The 19,985-nt window shown below is 34.1% G+C and overlaps 2 protein-coding genes across 2 annotated transcripts; one reads left to right on the top strand and one right to left on the bottom strand.

Annotated features, from left to right (window-relative positions):
* Window positions 1-1,343: 1,343 nt before the first annotated feature.
* Window positions 1,344-11,298, top strand: LOC149732333 (transcription elongation regulator 1-like). Its single transcript, XM_089883684.1, has 21 exons — window positions 1,344-1,677; window positions 2,123-2,377; window positions 2,604-2,739; window positions 3,172-3,213; window positions 3,579-3,701; window positions 3,863-3,934; window positions 4,307-4,510; window positions 4,904-4,938; window positions 5,207-5,304; window positions 5,783-5,931; window positions 6,148-6,217; window positions 6,423-6,534; window positions 6,826-6,915; window positions 7,482-7,600; window positions 7,749-7,899; window positions 8,717-8,878; window positions 9,196-9,366; window positions 9,563-9,663; window positions 10,002-10,164; window positions 10,375-10,475; window positions 10,746-11,298. The coding sequence occupies exons 1-21, from the start codon at window positions 1,432-1,434 to the stop codon at window positions 10,948-10,950; spliced, it is 2,805 nt and encodes a 934-aa protein (XP_089739810.1). The 5' UTR covers window positions 1,344-1,431; the 3' UTR covers window positions 10,951-11,298.
* Window positions 11,299-11,338: 40 nt separating this feature from the next.
* Window positions 11,339-17,005, bottom strand: LOC149732332 (E3 ubiquitin-protein transferase MAEA-like). The gene is made up of 9 exons (XM_089883689.1): window positions 16,810-17,005; window positions 16,483-16,665; window positions 16,128-16,196; window positions 15,442-15,576; window positions 13,847-14,046; window positions 13,469-13,526; window positions 12,680-12,864; window positions 12,253-12,442; window positions 11,339-12,031 (listed from the first exon to the last, which is right to left on the bottom strand). Exons 1-9 carry the CDS (start codon window positions 16,861-16,863, stop codon window positions 11,936-11,938), a joined length of 1,170 nt encoding a protein of 389 aa, XP_089739815.1. The 5' UTR covers window positions 16,864-17,005; the 3' UTR covers window positions 11,339-11,935.
* Window positions 17,006-19,985: the final 2,980 nt, after the last annotated feature.

The raw sequence follows: 19,985 nt of genomic DNA, 5'->3' as shown, positions 1-19,985 counted from the left end.
TCTTGTTCTTTACCAATATCGTTTCGAAGCCAATTTGTAAGATTAATTACGTGAATGGGGCCTCGCACTAGTTAATTTCTCCGCGCATAAAACGCCTCATCTACAAAGCGAGTTTCCATAACGTTCCAGTTTAGATGCAGTTGGTTTCACACTGGGTTACAAGTTCAAGGTTTCAATGAGATTGCTTGCAAGGCTTCAGTTACGTTTTATTTCGTTCCATTAGTATTATGTTATGTCATACTATTTACTATACGACATACCCTTCACTGCTGTACAGTGGTATTATTGCAGTACATTATATATAAAATAACGGTATACTAAAAGTGTTGTACCTTGCTTCTATTGTATTTTTAAAGTTTTCCTTTGATATACTATTAACCCAAACTTCTCCACGTGACCAACTGATGTATATTAAAACGAAATGTATAGCGCGATTAGGACGTCCGGTCGTTGGTATATTGTGTGGTGAAAGTATCGTGGTACTATAACATGGCAAATTATCCTTTGATTGAAACAGGCGGAGCTATTGTTGGTTTTAACTCCTTGTAGTTGAACATTTGGTATGATGTACATTGCGGAGGATTATTCTTAGGGTTATCTATGTTTTCTTTAAAGATGTTTCAATGAAATTGTCTGCGTTAATTAATCTTTAACTCCCTCTTTTGTATGACTGTGCTTTTGTGTTTGTTGCATGTTTCACACGTTTTTTTATGCACTCGTTGTACTGTTTGTTTTTGTCTTTTTATCTGTGTGTTATTTGTTTTCGTTACTATTTTTGTCTATTTGGTTGGTTTGCCCTGTCTGGGTAAATTTAAAAATACCTGGATATACAGATAAAGATAGTATATCTTGTATATAGTAGGCTATATAGAGCGGCAACTTAAACGGCTGTTTTTATTACTTCGTATTGATGTCACCAACATAAAGCTTATACATACTCTATATGATTTTACCACAATGATTCTGCGCATACTTGTTATCAGAGATATTTAAAAACGTATTTTCGTGTATGTTTATATACGGACCTGGTCTGTATTCATCATGTTATATTAGAACGTGCTCATTCATTAGAGCTCATCTCTCTTGTAATAAATAACATATTTCTATGATGAAAAAAAACAATGTTATATGACGTCACAGCAAAATGAGACGCGAAAGATGTTGTTCATTTGTTTTAATGTGTAGTTTTAGAACTTTTTACACGTGCTGAAGATGTATTCTGCAGCGTAAGAGGTGTCGAGTGAGCTGTTGTTCCTATTTATAACATTGAAACGTTAAGTCTTATAATTCCACTCGTGGAATATAATTTTCTATTTAAACTGTGCGCCTGAGTGGAAAATGGATTTTAATTTCGTTTAAATTAACAAAATTGTTCAGGTATCGTTTTGTTATGCTTGTTCATCAAATTCGTAGCATTGCCATTGACACAATATGAATAATATGCGAGGTCCTTCAAACTTCGGACCCCCACCTAATGGAGGCCCCATGTTTGGTGGTGGGTTCCGTGGTCCCCCACCCGGCCCCGGAGGTTTTATGGGACCTGATAATGGCCCTGGGGGTCAACCAGGCCCCAGAGGCATGAGGGGTCCACCACCATTTGGAGGTCAATTTGATAATTTTCGCCCCCCTCTTAACCAAGGCCAGGGGATGATGGGTCCAGACATGAACATGCATGGGGTAAGTTGGGTTATCGGTGCTAGTGAAGAGTCTCGCCCCCCTTATTTGCTAACCACTAACCCCCTAACCATCAACACCTAAAGGACCTAACCCCTTAACCTAGGGGTTAGGGGTTAGTGGTTAGCAAATAAGGTGGGGGGGGGAAGATTCTTTACTAGTACTGGGTTATCATATTTACATTTTTTTAGCTTCCAAAAAATACTATTTAAAGCTTTTATTCATCTACTTCTATAGTTGCATTCTTTAGTTTAATGCTATCATATTTGCAATGTTGTTGAACCTTTTTAATTTTTATAATTACTTGCCGAATGTAAATTAAATACAACGCATCTCCTTTCTAACTTTGATTGTGATTATAATATTATGTGAAACAACTTTACCATAAAAATATTAAATTTCTTATACATCTGAATGGATCTGATACTTCATACTTTATTTATTACAGAATCACCCACCGATGGGTCCAGGTGGTTTTGGCCCCCCTGGTAACATGCAAGGTCCTATGGGGCCGGGTGGTCCAATGCAAGACCACATGGTCACCCCTCCCCCTCAAAATGCCCCCAATATTGACCCAAACAAAGAAATCTGGGTGGAAACACTCTCTGACGAGGGCAAGATTTATTACTACAATGCAAAAACTCGACAATCAGTTTGGAAAAAACCGTCGGATGAAAACGTTCAAATTATTAAACAGAATGAGGTAAGGTCGTAACTCCTTATCTGCTGCTTTGTTTTTTGAATAAATAGTTTAAACCCTTCATACACTATAACACTTCAAAAAGTAAGAATTAAAAAAAACATCAAGATTTCTGTTAGACGAAGTAAAAATAATAGATGGTCTATATATAAACAATGAATGTTAATTAAAACTTTTCGTGCTTTGTCATGATAATAAGTCGATGACTTTAACTTATTTGCGTGTTTAGGTTCAGTCTCTTGCCAATCCAAATTTCTCAGCATTTCCAGCAAAGAATGAACGAACACAGGGTAATAATAAACAAGGAAAAAGTAACAATGAACAAATCAATGATGAAAATCAAACAGAAAGCTCAAACCAAGCAGGTAATAAAATGGACGCCAAACCTGGGGTGGCAGGGTATGCCGGCCCACCCTGAAATTTTCTGCACTGCATTAATCTGTAAACATTAGCATCACATTTGCTTTAAAAGAATGCACGTCTAACTATCCCTGCCTTTTCTACTTTCTAAAAAGCAAAGGTAATAAATACTCTTACAGTCTTACTTTAGTTGTTTTGTAGTTTACTGCCCTAAACATATTGTGCAGTGGTAACCAACATAAGGTATTTAACATAGAGTGATATTCTAACATTTATGTATTGTATAATTCCATTTTTAAGTACTATTGAAGTTAAGTGTGACCATGGAAAAGTACTCAGTCCAATGTTATCCTATACAAGTCTGACAGTGGGAAATTTAGTCATTTACTATTGTGTGATGTTTTGTATACCATAACTTATTTTATTTTTATACTTAGATAATAAAATGAATGAAGAGAAAGATGGAAATATTGATGAAAGTAAGTTTAAATGCATTTTCTGCATGAAAATCTGTAATAGTTTAGAATGGTATAAGCATAAGCAGTCTTTAGTTATCATGCTTTTATGTCTAATTTGATTTTTTTTTGCTTATTTCTAGAGGTAATGCTAAAGAATATTCCTACGAACACGCTTGGAGGAATTGTGTCTTGTGTGAATGTATACACAGGCTCCAATTTGTTGTAAACACAGGGACAGGGATAGTTAGATGCGCATTCCTATAAAACAAATCCAACTTATTGGTGAAAATGTTTACTGAAAAAAAAGGCTGTGCACCAAAATCCAGTGTAGGGCTGCATACCCTGCCACTGCAGGTTAATGGCTAAGATTGTAAATGAATTATTAGGTAAGGAAGAGAATGAAGATGGCGAAGTCGTCAACGAACAGATGATGCAGAATCCTCCATTTGTGGGAGGAGGAGGGGAGATCATCAATGGAGCTCCTATCCGGATGATGGTGTCAGGATCTGGTAAGTAATCACTTTATTGAACAATGTTTTATTTCGTTGTTTGTTTTTTATTAGTGATATTATCTATTAGTGATTAATTTCGCTCAAAAAAATTTGGAACAAGCAGTTTTTTCGAAATAGTATTTAATTTTTGTTTGTAATTGTACAACTTTGGTTTAAAGGTCCAATGCCAGGAATGCCAATGCAAAGAGGAGTTGTTCCTTTAATGATGCCAATGCGACCCATGGTACCAGGTGTGCTGTTTTTAATAATAAACAAGAGCTATCTTCTTTAATCCATCAATTTGAATACAGCATTACAAAAAGCCCACACTGCTTTATTAGTAATTTATTTTCAAACATTTGTAACTTGAAATAAAAAACGAATAATTTGTAATTGAGATTATAATTACTTTTATATTACTATTAGACAATCATTACATATGAATAATGTTTACTAAACATAAAGCACCATCCCAAGCCCTGGCAGATCTAGATAAGAAGGTTTGGTGTTAGAACACCCTCTTTGGAAAATTTATATCTATTCTCAGCACTAAGCAAAAATCGACCAACATCAAAGCAGCGATCAACTTTAGTTGATAAAAATTAAAATTCTGAGTCTTCCAGGTATGATGCCTCGAATGGGACTTCCACCAAACATCATGCCGCATCCAATGATGACGGGGCCTCCAGGGATAATTCCATTAGGTGGGGTTGTGGAGTGGCGGGAGCACACTGCACCTGACGGCCGAGTTTATTTCTACAACATGCGAACCATGGAAACGAGGTGGGAACGCCCCAAGGAGCTGGAGATGAATAATGAAATGAATGGTGGGTGGGTTTGAATTGAGTGTAACTTACTTTATCCTCTTGTGAATGGAAAACGACAGTTAACACAGGTGTTTATACACCATGTGCCATCTTACTAGTTATAATGTATGTTACTTTTTGGATATTTATATTATTTTTAGATTTCGTTTTTTTATATGTATGGCTGATAATTTGGACAACCCATTAGTGACCACTGGGTTTAAGCAATTGCCGTTAAGTGTCTTGCCCAAGGACACATGCGCCCACAAAGGTAGCAGTGACGAGCCTTGAACCCATTACCTCTGGATTAGAGGCAGGCTCACTTACTACTTTACCACAACGCCGGATAATATGGTTACTTCTATTTATTGTTTAGTGTTTTGGTCACTTTTAAATATTTGTTTTTGGTTTCAGATGGAAATATAGAGGAAAAAATGGTTACTTCTAAAGTAAGTACAAATCTGTTGTATTCCTCTGTTATGGTGTAATTTATATACAGTAGGATGGGGGAAGATGGGACACTTTTTAACTCTATTTTCTCGTCCCATTTAGTAGTAAACAAAGAACGTTCAAAGAAATATGAAACTATGTCCTTTGTTAATTGTTTAAAACACGATCAGGATATCTGGATATTATGTGCTAAAGGTGTCCCATCTTCCCCCACCCTACCATACCAAAGCTGACGAATGCAGTGATTGCATATGCGATTTGTTGCAGGATAATTTTGAAGTAAAGAAAAGTGAATTGACCGACGAACAAAAAGCGAAGCAACAACAACGACCAGTGGCAACGAAACCAGTGCCTGGCACACCATGGTTAGTATTTCAATGTGTGTTGCGCAATCACATGCTCGCATAACAAAATACCAGATACTTCCTTTTACACATTTCTTTAAGTGTTAGTAGTTGGAAATGAGAGCATTGAGGATATTGTATTTGTATGTATATTTATCCCAGTAACTCCAGTATCCAATGGTTCCCCAACCTTTCTATTCATTACATTAAAGCCCTTGCCCTCTTCTATTGATGAAGTGGCAGCTTAAACATCTGGCGAGGTTCATGCAGTAACACCTAGGGTTTTGGGGTTATGAGCCAACTCTGTTTTAAGTCCCAAAGCACCACGCTTCAGGAAGAAAAACCTCCTACAGAAAATAGAATCTCCAATATTATGCTTGGTCAATGTTTTCAAATCTTTGCAACCCTATTTACCTAATTTTAGTCTTTATTTAGTCAGTGTTTTAATGCAAAGCGATTACTAGCATTAACATACATTTCTTCCAATCTTAATACAAAGGTGTGTTGTGTGGACGGGAGATGAAAAAGTTTTCTTTTTTAACCCAACGACAAAACTGTCTTTGTGGGAGAAACCGAGCGATCTGATTGGTCGATTAGACGTTGACCGAATTCTTGCCGACCCTCCTCATAAACGAAAACTTGAAGAAGGTAAAAAGGTTTTTTTTTATTTTTCTGTTTTTGTAGTTATAATATTTTTATTGTATTTTAATTTATATATGTGTTAAAGTGGGACAATGTGAACAACAAAAACATAATTTTTAACGATATATTATGAAAAATTAGATTCTATGCAAATAGTACATCGTTAAAACATCATTCATTTTCTGCATCAATGTCCAACCAACGATCTATCTTCTATTCCAGAAACCTCTGACCCCGTAACTTTAAGCCAAGAAGCAAATTCTGACCAACCTCAGCTCAAAAAGAAGAAAACGTAAGTGGAAACCTGTCGTCAAATGTGTTACTGACCTTTATGTCTGTTTTTTTTGTGTAATTTTGTGTGATTTAAATCTGTAAGAGTGTAAAATTTTTCATTAATGTTGTGGTTATTGTAATTCTTAGACCTACTTGAAATTGTGTGTAGTACTTGCCTATGAGTATGCGGCTTTAGTTTTTCAAGTTTTTATTATCCATCACAGGGATGAAGAGAAGAAGATGACGGAAGCAGAGAAACTAGCCGAGGAGGAGCGTGCTGCTCAACCACTTGAGGTCAGAACAGAGCAGTTTCGTCAGATGCTGCAGGAACGACAGGTGAGTTTTACTTCTTGAAAAAAAAAGTTTTTTTCCATTTTAGGTTGGAAACCTTACACTGTTTGAGGTGTTTATACTGATTTAGTAATATAGTCCTCTGGTCTATGAAGTAAAAGAACATGTCTATGTAGTAAAATTGATGTATTATACCATGTATAACAAGTGTTATACCATTTATAACATGTTTTAACAGCTTATGCATTAGTCAAGGGAATTTTAGAGTTTAACACACAATGCACACTATTTAAATTTTCAACTAATAATTAAATCTCTGTAATTTTTGCCCCACAGGTGTCTGCATTCTCAACATGGGAAAAAGAACTTCACAAAATTGTATTTGATCCACGCCACACACTCCTTAATGCAAAGGAGAGAAAAACGGTATTGAAGCCATGTCCCTCTTTCTTATCTAACTTATATGGTTGGTAACTTGCTTTATGTTGTTAAAAGTGTAATGTTAATTCAATCTGAAGTGTTATGGGAATTCTGTGTTATACGGGTGAGATCATATTAAAATACAGGGTGCAGATCTTTAAGTTATAGAAATATGTTAAAGTTTTTTTGCATTGAAATTAAGAGTTAGATATTCCTAAGATAAGCAGAGGCAAATGTTTTAAAATGTTTTTTTTTGTTTTAAAAACACTTTACAAAATTAAGCTTGTCTTTTCAAGTAAAAGCTATATTGTGTTGATTTTGCATATGCAGAAAATCAATTGAGTGTTAATGTTTTTCTGTTCAGCTGTTACCATTTTATTGAATATAAATATATGATATTTTTAGATGTTAACATTTTCTGCTGTAATTTAATTTTAAAACATGTACGAGTGTTAAAATAAATAAAAAATGTAATCCGAATATTGGTATATTAAAATAAAGTTAATAAAAACAATGTTGTATATTAATAAAATAATGTTTTAAATTAAAAAAACTATTTCATGTTGTTTCAGGTGTTTGATGAGTATGTTAAAAATCGAGCAGAAGAAGAGAGAAAAGAGAAGAAGGCATTGTTGTTAAAAGCGAGAGAGAACTTTAAAGAGCTTGTGCATGAAGTTAATCCCAACAGCAAGTATGTTTTTTTTTAATTTTAAAACAATAAATGTTTAAATTTTTTTTGTTAAATTTCTACCTTTTTTTAACCTTTTTATTTTTTAAAGTTTTGTAAGCTGCAATTTAAAAAAAAAAATTTTTGTAAATTTTGTTTTTTGATGTTTTAGGATGAGCTTCAGCGAGTTTGCTGCGAAGAATTCAAAAGATCCTCGTTTCCGAGGGATCGACAAGATGCGGGAGCGGGAGTCTCTCTTCAATGAGTGTGCGCAGTCGGCTAAGAAGAAGAAAGAACAAGAAAGCAGAAGCAAAGCTGATAAAGTATGAGCCTGATCGTTCTTTTGCTGTTAAAATAATCCCATCAATTGTATCTGCTGCTGGTTGCGGTACCATTGCTCTATGCCACTTACTCCATAAACCAGACAACTGTATATGTAAAGCATCGGCCATGGGTTTTGGGAACATATTTGTTATTAGATATATTTCAACCTGGCAAAACAGCTAGTTTGCCCTTTCTAGTAATGAAAAATTCTGAGATATTTTTTGTTTTAAAATCTGTTTGTCTGCACAGTGTCTCTAGCTTCGTTGTAACTAAGCCTAAACTAATGTGGAGCAACTGTTGTATAATTCTCACTGTTTTCTTGCCCAAGCTTTTAGCCCGACGAGGATTACGGTATCGTATAACAGTTGTGTCCGTGCTATGGAAGTGAGCAGGTGCATCGCAATAGACACGAATAATTTGAGGTAGAATTATAAACATTTTTTTCGACCGAACGCTATCACTATCACTAGGCGGCAGTGTGGAGCAAAGCTCTAAAGGTTTTGGGATTTCTTGTCAATTTTTTTTTAAACGCTTTTTGCGCTTGTGTTTTTAAAAGCTCTCTTTTTAAAGGGTGGTAAGTTGGCAGGCGGTTATGGACATCACTTAAGGATATCAAAGCTAGAATAAAGTTATATAATAAAAAAATAAAATAAAATTATTTTGGTAAATATGAAAAACGTAACCAGAAAAGTAACAAACACAATTAATTCTACTAAACAAAAGTATTCATTTATGTAAAAACAATATAAAATCTGGATCATTCTCAAAATGCTGTATAATTTTATTGCCTGCTAAAACCGCCCTGTTTTTATACAGATTAAAAAAGACTACTTTGCTTTGATGGAGGAAAATAAAGTAGAGAAATACTCACGCTGGTCTAAAGCAAAGTCTAAGCTGTCCAGTGATGCCAGATTTAATGCTGTGGAATCCTCTTACCAACGTGAACAATGGTGGGAGGAATATGCACGGCAACACAGCGTGAGTTAAATGTAAAAATTAGTGAAAATATTATCTAGGTCTGTCATAATATTAAAATCTTTTTTATAACCAAGTCCATTTTGCTTGTACCCCAAGGCTAGTAAGTATTTTCTGTATGAGTTAAACTTATAATGTGGTCAGATCATAATATATATAGAGTCTATTTTTGTCAACTTTGAATTCTAACTTTGAGTTTCAACTTTTTAGTTCCGATTTTTTTTACGTTTTTAAATCCAACGTTTTAGATTTTTTTCAACTTTTTAAGTCCAAGTTTCTGAGTTCCAAATGTTAGATCAATTCCCTCCTCTGTTAAAAAGGTTGAAGATGAGGAAGCAGGGAGGAAGAGAAGAGCGGAGGAGAGTTTGAAGGCTCGAGCTGAAGAGGTGGAGAGAGAGAAGGCTGAGAGAACGAGAGAAATTGACTCGGAACGACAGAAACATCGACTTGATGAAGCTGTGCAACATTTTAAAGCATTGCTGGCAGATATGGTGGGTGTGGCAATCGTTGCTTAGACTGATATTATTGTGATATTAATCGGTAGTATAACATTGTATTTTATAGTTACATGTGTGCAAAACGTTTTATTCTAGTTTGTAAAAAACTTTTTTTAGTGATGTTTGAAATATAGTAGTGTTTTTGTTTTAAATATTTTTTTGATTTTTGATGTTTTTAAATACTTTCCAGGTGCGCAACACTGATCTATCTTGGTCAGAAACTCGGCGGATTCTTCGTAAGGATGGAAGATGGGAGCTCGCTACTTTACTTTCCAAGGAGGACAAAGAAAAGTAAATTAAATGTGTAAAGTGTTAATCGCAACACATCATACTTGTGATTGCTTTTTTACTGAAAAAGCTCAATGAAAGTCTGTTTATCTATGCAGCTAGAATAGAAGTTTCTCTCTGAATCTTTTGTAATTAAAACTATGATAAGTTAAAAATCCCCTAAAATTATAGTTCTTTAAAATTACAGTTTTTTTTTCCTAAAACTAGTGTTGTTTAAAAACTCCCTAAAAAATATAGTCCAAAAAGTATAGTTCTATTATAACTCAGTTTTACAACTCCAAAGACTTAGAAAAGCAATAAAGATAAAGATTTTGACCACTAATTTATCCTACTCCTCCCAGATACTTCATGAACCACATTGACAACCTTCACAAGAAGAAGAGGAGCATCTTCAAGACACTGCTGGAGGAAACTGGGAAGATCACAGTCACCACCAAGTGGAAAGAAGCGAGGAAACTTGTTAAACATGATCCGAGGTTTGCAAAGTTCTCGTCAAGTGACAGGGTAAGTTATATATGATTTCTATTCAAGTGAAAAGGAGTTGTCTATTCATTTTTCTTTTTTTTTCTAACAAAAGTTAATATTAATAATTTTGGGTTTTGTATGATTGGATTTTCATCTTCTGAACAAAGTTAATACATGCTCCTTGCGTAATATTGTGTAATAGTCAGTCATGCCTTAGATTTTGCATGATATATGTTTAAATGTTTACAGAAACGTGAAAGAGAATTCGAAGATTACATTAAGGAGTTGGTAAATGAAGCAAAGTTTGAGTTCCGTGATTTGTTACGTGAATGTAAGCTAATCACACACAAGTAAGTTTTGATTACGTGATAGTATCTACAAGGTAAATTTAATTTTAATGGCATTACTATAATGCAACTTTAAACTATCAGCTTCATGTTTTACTGTAACAAATTCCTAAATCTGAGTGAAAACTGTTTGAACAAGAGACTTTTGATGACCTTTGGGCAAAAAAATACAATCGATTAAATTTTTGTCTGTTAAATTTTCAAAACACCAGGTTATCTCATGTTTTCCTGTTTAAAGCCATAGACCTACTAATAACTGTAAACTTTTTCCAGAACAAAAGAAAATATTCGTTCAAATTCTCAGTCAATGAAGGAAATAATTTCTTTTCTTGAGAACGACAAACGTTACTTGAATTTGGAATCAATCGAGCGCGAACGAGATGATTTGCTGAAGACTTATATCGATGATCTTCACCGTCGAGGTCCACCCCCGCCACCTACGGCAACTGAGCCGAGCAGAAGGGACCATATAAAGTGATCACATGGTCTGTCATGGTTCAATGAGCAAAAGTTTATGTTGAGCATTTTAGTAATTTTAGCAACTTGGATGTCTGCTGAAGTTTTCAAGTTCGGATTCTTTTTATCCTGCAACACAAACTGAATTGGGAATCTGACCTGTAAAGGCTCTTGTTCACTTTGTGTATGTCTAATAAAACTAGTTCTACAAAACTGCAATTAGAGCTTCTTACAGTCATAACAGAATTTTTAAGTTAGAATTCTTACAGTTTTTATCTTGCAACACAAATTGAATGGCACATCTGATCTGTAAGTACTCTCATTTACTTTCAAATTTGATAGGCTGTGTTAAATAAAACTAGTTCTACAACCCTGCAGTCAATGCTTCTTACAGTTCTAATGGAATGTCATTATCTTAACATCAAGAATTTATTAAAATAGAACTGTTGCAATGAGGTGACATAGACAAGATTTGGTTGCAATTTTCAGTTACCTCAAAACAAGAGCAAGATTTATACGATATACGTATGATTAGGTTTTGTTATTTTGGAAGTTAAGTTTTAAGCAATATAGTTGACAGTGGCAGGAACTTGTTTTGCGTTAAAAGCACAGATTCCAATTTTTGGAGCTAGAAACAGACAACTTTGGAATATTTGTATTTATGTATGTAACAATCACATAAATCCTTTTTTTATAATAAACAAGTGTGAATAAGACTTTCCACAAAAGTGCTTTATAATTCCAGAACTATATTAACAGTATGAAACCCATATGTTTTTGTCAGGAACCTTTTAACGTCAAATGTTTTTATGAATGCAAGCACCAGTTTTTCATAGGAATTGTCTTTTCATAAGCAAGGCAGTATTTCCCATACTGAAGGTTTTGTGGTAATAGAACATGAACAATTTGTTCACAATTCATCTGATGCATTAGCGAGAATAAAGCACAAGATATAATGTTTTTATACTGGAAGCTGTTTCTGTGCTCTCGTGCACAGATTTGCGCAATCACATGACATAGATCTTTTCAGCGTCAGATAAATTGAATTCTTCGTTGGTTTTTGGGCATTTTACGCGACCGTTGACAGCAATCTGTGCCAACCCCTGTTAAAAATACAAATTTAAAGGATTAAATTTATTTCTGTACTTGGAAATTTTTTTTGCAGATTTCAAGGGTTAAGTTCATTTTTGTACTTGGAAAAAATTCTTTTCAATAGTTAGTACAGTCGAAAAAATACCTCACAACAGTTGGTATCATAACAAAAAGAATCTTAGAGAGCTTGTCAAACCAAATTTATTCTGTAAACTAGATATATTTAATTTACCCTTTCACCATAAACGCGACCATTTGGAAGCATCATGGGATGATTGTTTTCATTCATGAGTTTTCCCGTGATGGAGCATATGAGTCGTGATTGTGCACAGTAAGCAAATGGAAGAGGTTTTGCAAGTTCATTGAAGATAGGTGAACATACTGGACAGTCAGTGGATTTTGTGCACTCGTTGTAGCATTGACTGTAACAGTATGGTTAAGGAATTGAAAAGGACAGTAATGCAAGTTTTAAAACTGATATACAATTTTAGAGATTATTTACATACTATGTATATTGCCAAAAAGTGTTAAGTTATCTACTACATTTATAACTGTAAAAAATCCTTTTTAAATTTTATCATGAAACAACCTACTGGGAATACAGAAGTCCATTTATTGATTATTGAAAAATACAGTAAATTGAATCTTGTAAAGGATACTGTGTTTTCAGGCTTGCAAGTCCAGCTTGTAACGTAACTTTAAAAACAGATAAATCTCCCAGTTGGTGCAGACGATAATTTTCGTATCGAAACTGCTCCTTAATTTGTTGCCACCGTGTGGCAGAGAAAAGATCTTTGTACGGAGATACCGGCGTGTCGTGGTGAAATGCAAGCAAACCCATTGCCTGTAATGTTCAGAATCTTAAAATATTTCAATAACAGGACAAAAAAACAATGTATAGCGTGATAACCATAAAGCTATTTTGATAAACATATAGTAGGGTGGGAAAAGATGGGACACCTTTAGCACATAATATCCAAATATCTTAGTCGTGTTTTAAACAATTAACAATGATCTATGGGAGCCGTAAGGATACGGTTTTGTAATTCTTTGAATGTTCTTTGTTTACTACCAAATGGGACGAGAAAATAAAATGAAAAGGTGTCCCATCTTCTCCCACCCTACTATATGTTTTAAAGTGTAAAATTTAAATGGAAGTTTTTAACTGATTGGTTAATGCGAAGACAGCCAATTTTAAACAGTTTGTTTACAAAATATCTCAGTATCAAACAAAGAGATAAGTGACAACAGGAAAAGGTTTCTGTTAGAATCATATTTTCTTAGTATAGTTTCTGTTTAATATGGATAAGAATCTATAAACACTAAAAAGGCTTGCCAAGAACCTGGGATATATGCCTGAGTTGGCTCATTACTTAGTATACAAAATATGCCTATCTATTTGCATTGTTTATATTATTAACATGGTTAAACATATTGATATAACATACCTGTTTCACTTCTGCTAACTGCGCACCTTCTGCAGTGTTTAAGTATTTTCGAGCATGGCTGTGAAAGAATAACAAGTCGAGAATCGGTTTAGCAGTAATAGATTGGGCATAAGTATAAAAAGGGGTGGAAATAATATAGTATTAGTAATAGTATACAACATACAATTCATGTAGTTAGTCAGCAGTTCTTCCCACCGTTCAAAAATACCATATAAACTAGGTCAGCATACTAAGTGGGTCGTTAAACATATACAACTTAATAACAGTACAACCGTATGTGCATTTACAACGTAATGTGTAATAGTAAAATGCAAGAAAGAACCATAAACATCAAAATGGTCACCACCTAGCTATAAATATATATATAACAAAAGTTACCAGACAGCTTCCAGCCTTTGATTTTTCCTCACAAGTTCAATGAACTGTTGTAGATGTACGCTGAATTCTAGTGGACTTTTTAGCTTCCGAAGCCGCGACCTATTGTCGTGGCACCAAGCCAGGCAAGTTTCACACTCCTTCCTCTCCAGTGACTGCTCCACTTCCCATGCAGTTATAAATACATCCGTATTGACTAGATCCTAACAAACAAGGTTTCGAAATAAGTTTTGTATTTTTCTCTGGTTATACCACCATATAAGCTTATTTTCTTCCAATTAAATAAAAATATGTATTTACAAACTGAAAGCATGTTAACAACTGTTGTTTTGTCCCTACATCCTGTATTTTCGTTTAAAATATTATTAAATCTTCGCTACCCTAATTGAAGAGACAAATAAAGTTAATACATTATTATTAGTATTATTATAACTGAGTAATATGCCCTGATAGTGATGTCTACATTCATATTTCCAAATGTATGCTTTTTAGAATAAAAATAAAATTTAATGAATAATTACGGTGCGTATATATATGACTATTTAAGGTATTTCAACAGGTTTACACAGCAATTTATGGGTTAGTGGTTTCATATATACTTTAAGCTGCAAGAACATTTTAATACAACAAAATGTGTTTATTTAAAACAACAAAATCCAGGCCAGATCTAAAACCACCTAACCAGCATACTTTCAATGCACCAGTGATTTCAGATTCTACTGTCGATAATTAATCTCTATTATAAACAAAACTAACAAATGGAAAAGACAGATTGAATTGCTTTAAATATTACTATGTGGATGTTTAACTGGCGGTGTATCATTTTCAAGATATATTGGTAAATAAATAAATATTATGAACATATTACATATCAGTATACCAATATGCTATTTTTCACCATTTTAAATTTATAATAAAGCTATCCGTTTCCGCAGATCTGTCCAAACTTTTAATTTGTAATTTCCCAACAAAACTTTACTCTTTTTGAATTTACAAAACAATAGAAAGCTATCTCTATTAGGATATACGAGAACAATTGAGTTAACGAAGCGTATATTCATAATTTATGATTGAAAATGAACCGTAACAACACAGTATATTTGCCAACCATTATAATATTGTATATTGGTAGATTACAATGTAAACAAACACTGACGACATGCAGTTTTACGTTAATAATTGTGCTATAATATATAGTAACATAATACCTTTGTTTGTGTATCTTAAATGGTAAGACAACTTGGCAAACCAAAGCAAGAAAATGTCAGTATATACTATATATAAAACTTAAAATGTTAGTATAAAAAGAAAATGTCAGTATTCATATATAAACTTTATGTAACATAACATAACTTAAAAGAGAATAATAACTTGTATTGTCTCTTTAAGTAAGGTAAAGATTAAGAAATGAAAAATATTAAAAAACACAGACAGTGACAAAATGACACCCGCTTAAACACGTTTAGGGTTAAAAACATATATGTAGTTAACAAAAGTTTGGTTGTTACACCGAGCAGAAAAACAACCAGCCATTTATATTTAATTGGATCCAATTTGAACCTAATTGGGGGAAAAGTTTGCATAACATGGATTGTTACCTTTATATTTGATTCCTCTGCAAGTTTCAGTGCACTGTCATAAAACCCACACCTCAGCAGATGGTCGACTACCATTCGATCAAAACGAGTTTTCTTCCATTGAGCAACAACAGAGGGTATGGGACTTGCATGCTCCTGTTAAGTGACATTGGAAATTGACATAGTGGACAAAGCGGACATAGTGGACATAGTGGACATAGCGGACATAGTGGACAAAGCGAACATAGTGGACATAGCGGACATAGTGGACATAGTGGACATAGCGGACATAGCGGACATAGTGAACATAGTGGACACTGGACATAGTGGACATAGTGGACATAGCGGACATAGTGGACATAGTGGACAAAGCCGACATGGTGGACATAGCGGACATAGTGGACAAAGCGGACATAGTGGACATGCACTAATTAAAGGAACCGGTCAAATGATGGGAATTGAATAATAAAGAATTTTACAAACTAAAAGAGAACTGCATATACAAAAACAGAACACAGTCACTATAAAATCAATAACTTTCTAAAATTTTAATGATATTTAGTCTAAAAAAATATTTTGTAACACTATAAAACAATTTCCTATAAAATAGTATCTAAGTTTAACTAACTACAAAAAGTAGCTCATGCTTAATTACTTTAAAGGAAAATCATAGATATATACTTAGTATTTCGGTTTGGTTGGCTTACTTTTAAATGCTCTACCCTTCGTTTACAAAGTTTTGCGCTTGCCTCTTCCAGTTCTATTGCATCTACTGCCTGTAAGTTAAAGAATCAGAACGTGATTAATTCTATTCATTTTATTCAAATATTTCTTCGCACAGTTTATAATCACTTCATAATAAGGTAAATCAACAGGTCAATTATTTGTGATTTTTTTTCGTAAAACATCACTAAAGTCACTCATTTATTTTTCTATTTAAATTTCTTTTCAAAAATCAAATTAGATAAGGCAACAAAGAGAATTAGCAACAAAACAGATTTTAAAACATGACATGGATAAAAACTACTTAATCAATTAAAACACTTGTCATGCTAATTTCACCTTTCGTTTCATTGACTGCAACTTCTCAATTACTCCATCGAGCATTTTCATCACGTTTTCATTGGATGTTCCCACATCCACGCTCTTCTCGAGATCTGTTAAACTTCCAGAGAATCCATGAAGCTCACGGTCAATGGTTTTTTGGGCAGAACGAAAGCGTTTATTCAGAATCTCATAAGGAACCTGAAAAATTTAAGAATCACTTCATAGTTGTAACGATTTTATCTAATCTATTTTAAGTTTTCACTAAACAGTTTTGCTACTTTATATAGTTATTCAGCTTAATCATCTGAAAAACACTTCTACTATACAGAAATGTAAAAATACCTTGAGTGTTCCATATTCCTGCACTTTCAAATCCATTGCACTTGAAGTCGACATGCCAACAATTAGGTTTTAATTACAATTACTGTGTGCAAGAAATACATTTACATGTAAGTTACATGATGTAACTATAAGTAGTTTACTTCCTGGAGATAACAGTCTAGGCGTTTTTGTAACACTCCTACACAGATACAAATATACCATATAATATAACTACGATGTTGGTGATATCATATTTCATATACACCTACTCACTGTTACGTAAACTGACTTAGCTTTATAAGAGCAACAACGTTAAAATCGTATGCAACACTCCGCGAACGTTGCTGGTATGGAATAGACTGACTATTCATTTACAATGATATTTGCATTCGTAAAGTTTAGGAAATGTGTAACGCGCCAATCTATTTCTGTTTAATACACTTATATATTTCGAAGAGAATTGCTTCTTAATGTGTGTTTGAGAAGGAATTTGCCGGTTAAAATTATTCTTAAAATAAATACAAAGTCACTGTCACGAACCGTCTAGACCCTAGACGTTTGAGCGTCACAAAAATGCCAATAACAGATGGCAACTGTTGGAAATCACATTTTCGTGGTTCCGATCCGAAAGTAACAGCTGATGTGTATCGGACGATTTCGTTAAATTTCGGAAATTGTTCAGTCGTGACCAAGTTTTAACTGCGATACTATTTCTATTACTTTGAGCATGGTTTTTACCTATTGTCCGATTTTGCTTTGTTCCAATCTAAGTTTAGTTTTAATAAAACAACGTTTGTAAAAAAAGTAAATTTAAAAGTCAAAGATTTGTCATTGGTAAAAATATGTGGAGTTAGAATGTAGTGATATACGGGAGTGACAAATCTCTTATTTTGGGCACGTTTATTTTAAATAAACAGGCAGTATAGCGAAATATTTGTTCGTGGTGTTACGGGCCTGTGTTAAAATGAAAGCGGTCAAACTGGCAATTGAAAACTCATTTGACGCAAGGTCTCGTCGAATTCACCTTTGAAGTTTGAGGTATGACGTCACATGGCTGAGGCTGCGGGAAGAATGTGTAAGCAAGATACGATAGTGAGGTTGTGGTCAACAAGGGATATAAATGTATCATTTTGTGAGTTATAGGCAATAACAATTAATTAACTTCGCCGAAACAAGTTGGTTTTAGCAGTTAGTTTGCTTGAGTAAAATTAAATTATAAAGAACTCTTTCTTCAGTAGCTTTAAATAAAGTTGCTGAATGGTCTCTTTGATTTGTACAATGCACTTTTATTATAATCAATTTCAGTAACAACTGGATGATATTTCGGTGCTAGTGAAGAGTCTTCCGCTCCAACTTATTTGCTAACCCCTATAACTACTAACCCCCTAACCATCAACACCTAACCCCCTAACCTAGGGGTTAGTAGTTAGCAAATAAGGTGGAGGAGGGGGAAAGATTCTTCACTAGCACCTATGTTTCATTCCATTAGAACCATGGAACTTTTTGATTTTCCAATAACCGTGTTATTACCTTTTTTTGATTTTCCAATAACCGTGTTATTACACTATATTCGAATTCAAAACAAATTGTAAACACAACACTGGTTGTAAGATGTTCAGTTTTTTAACAAAGAGCTAAACATTGTTGTGGTTTGCGTAGTATAGTTACACATCAAACGAATAAAAATGTACTCGTATTCATTTAACCCTTACATTTTGTTACTTGGGTAATCCAGAGCCGCAGTTTTTAACGACCCCTCTCCATATTTTTGATGATGCCATGGCTATAAATATAAACAATATACTAATTACACTATGAAGATTGTTTGTATGGTAAAAAAATTCAAAGTATTGCAAATGATTGTTACAATCCGCTGCTGTATACTATAGCTTGTCCTGTATCACTTTGACTATTTTGGTGCCTATGAATGCCTATTGTTCTCGCCATTGGTGCGAGCTGTACTTTTTACCAATTCAATCGATGTTATAAAAAGGCTAGTTATAATATAATGTTATCAGAAGCTTTTGGATGGCCAGAAATAGTGGGGTAATTTTTCAGGCATTGTAATTTGTAATATTTAAAGATTTCAACGTTCCTACTACCTAGTTGTATCTCTTGATTTTTCGTTCAAATTATTTTACAATATGAAGAAAACTTTGGAAGGCATTATAACCTACCATTGTAGGCGTATGTGGCTTTTTCGGCGAAACATTTAATGACAATTGCTTTAATCTAGTAGTCCCTAATGGGTTTTCTAAATCGTCATGCAGTATTATGAAGTAACAGTTCGAATTTTTCAACTGTCTATGGAGTTCATCAGTTCAATACCTATTGCCCATTTTAAATATTCCATTGTGATAAATTATCACATGTGTACAAGGATACATCTAATTACGTGCATCTAATATAATAGTTACAATTACTTGGGGATATTTAGGTATAATATGCTGCCAGCTTGACCATTAATTTCCAACTGGTAATTGTTAAGTAGGCACTATACCATTTCCATTATATAATTATCTTGTTAAACTGGTAATTATTGGCCTTTATGGACATTCAGTGCTTACCACACTGGAAAGTATAAAGTACATGTTTGCTTTCTTATGTTTCCGTTTGTTGCAGTTGCATACATGTTTACCAATTTTAACTGCAATTATTTTCTTTGCTTAACTGTAATAGAGAACAGTCTCTTTATCAACATATTGAACATACTGTATTCTTTGGTACAGCTGTAACCTGGTTTTAATAACAGATAAATCCATAGCGCATATCTATCAAAAAAGTTGTGTTATGAGTTCAATTAGTAAGCTTAACCCATTCCCCTTTTCCCTGTGGTATTCAGCCAAAAAAACAAAAGTCACAACTTTCTGTGCACACATTTGATTGTAATGTCATTGGCTGTGGGAGAAATGGCCTAATAAACCCTCTCCCTCCGGATTGCATTAGGTCCCAGCCAAATGATCGTTTCAACCACATCGGGGCCATTTCCATCCCTTTCTCTGTTAAATTCAGCGCAATTAGCAAGTCCGTCGTCGCTAATTTCATTCCCCCAGTTTCCGGTCGATAAAAACGGATCGTTCGGGCACCAGGGTCTTGAGGTCGTCCCAAGGTCAGCTTCGCCAACAAGAATAGCGGAGCCTCCGTTTTTCTCGCTTTTGACTCGGAATTGATTGCCCATCGCGACCGCGATTCATGTG

Source organism: Ciona robusta, chromosome 8, assembly GCF_009617815.1.
Source record: "Ciona robusta chromosome 8, ASM961781v2".
Classification (NCBI taxonomy): Eukaryota; Metazoa; Chordata; class Ascidiacea; order Phlebobranchia; family Cionidae; genus Ciona; species Ciona robusta.
The sequence above is the reverse complement of the archived record's forward strand: the minus strand, read 5'-3'. Positions and strand labels throughout refer to the sequence as shown.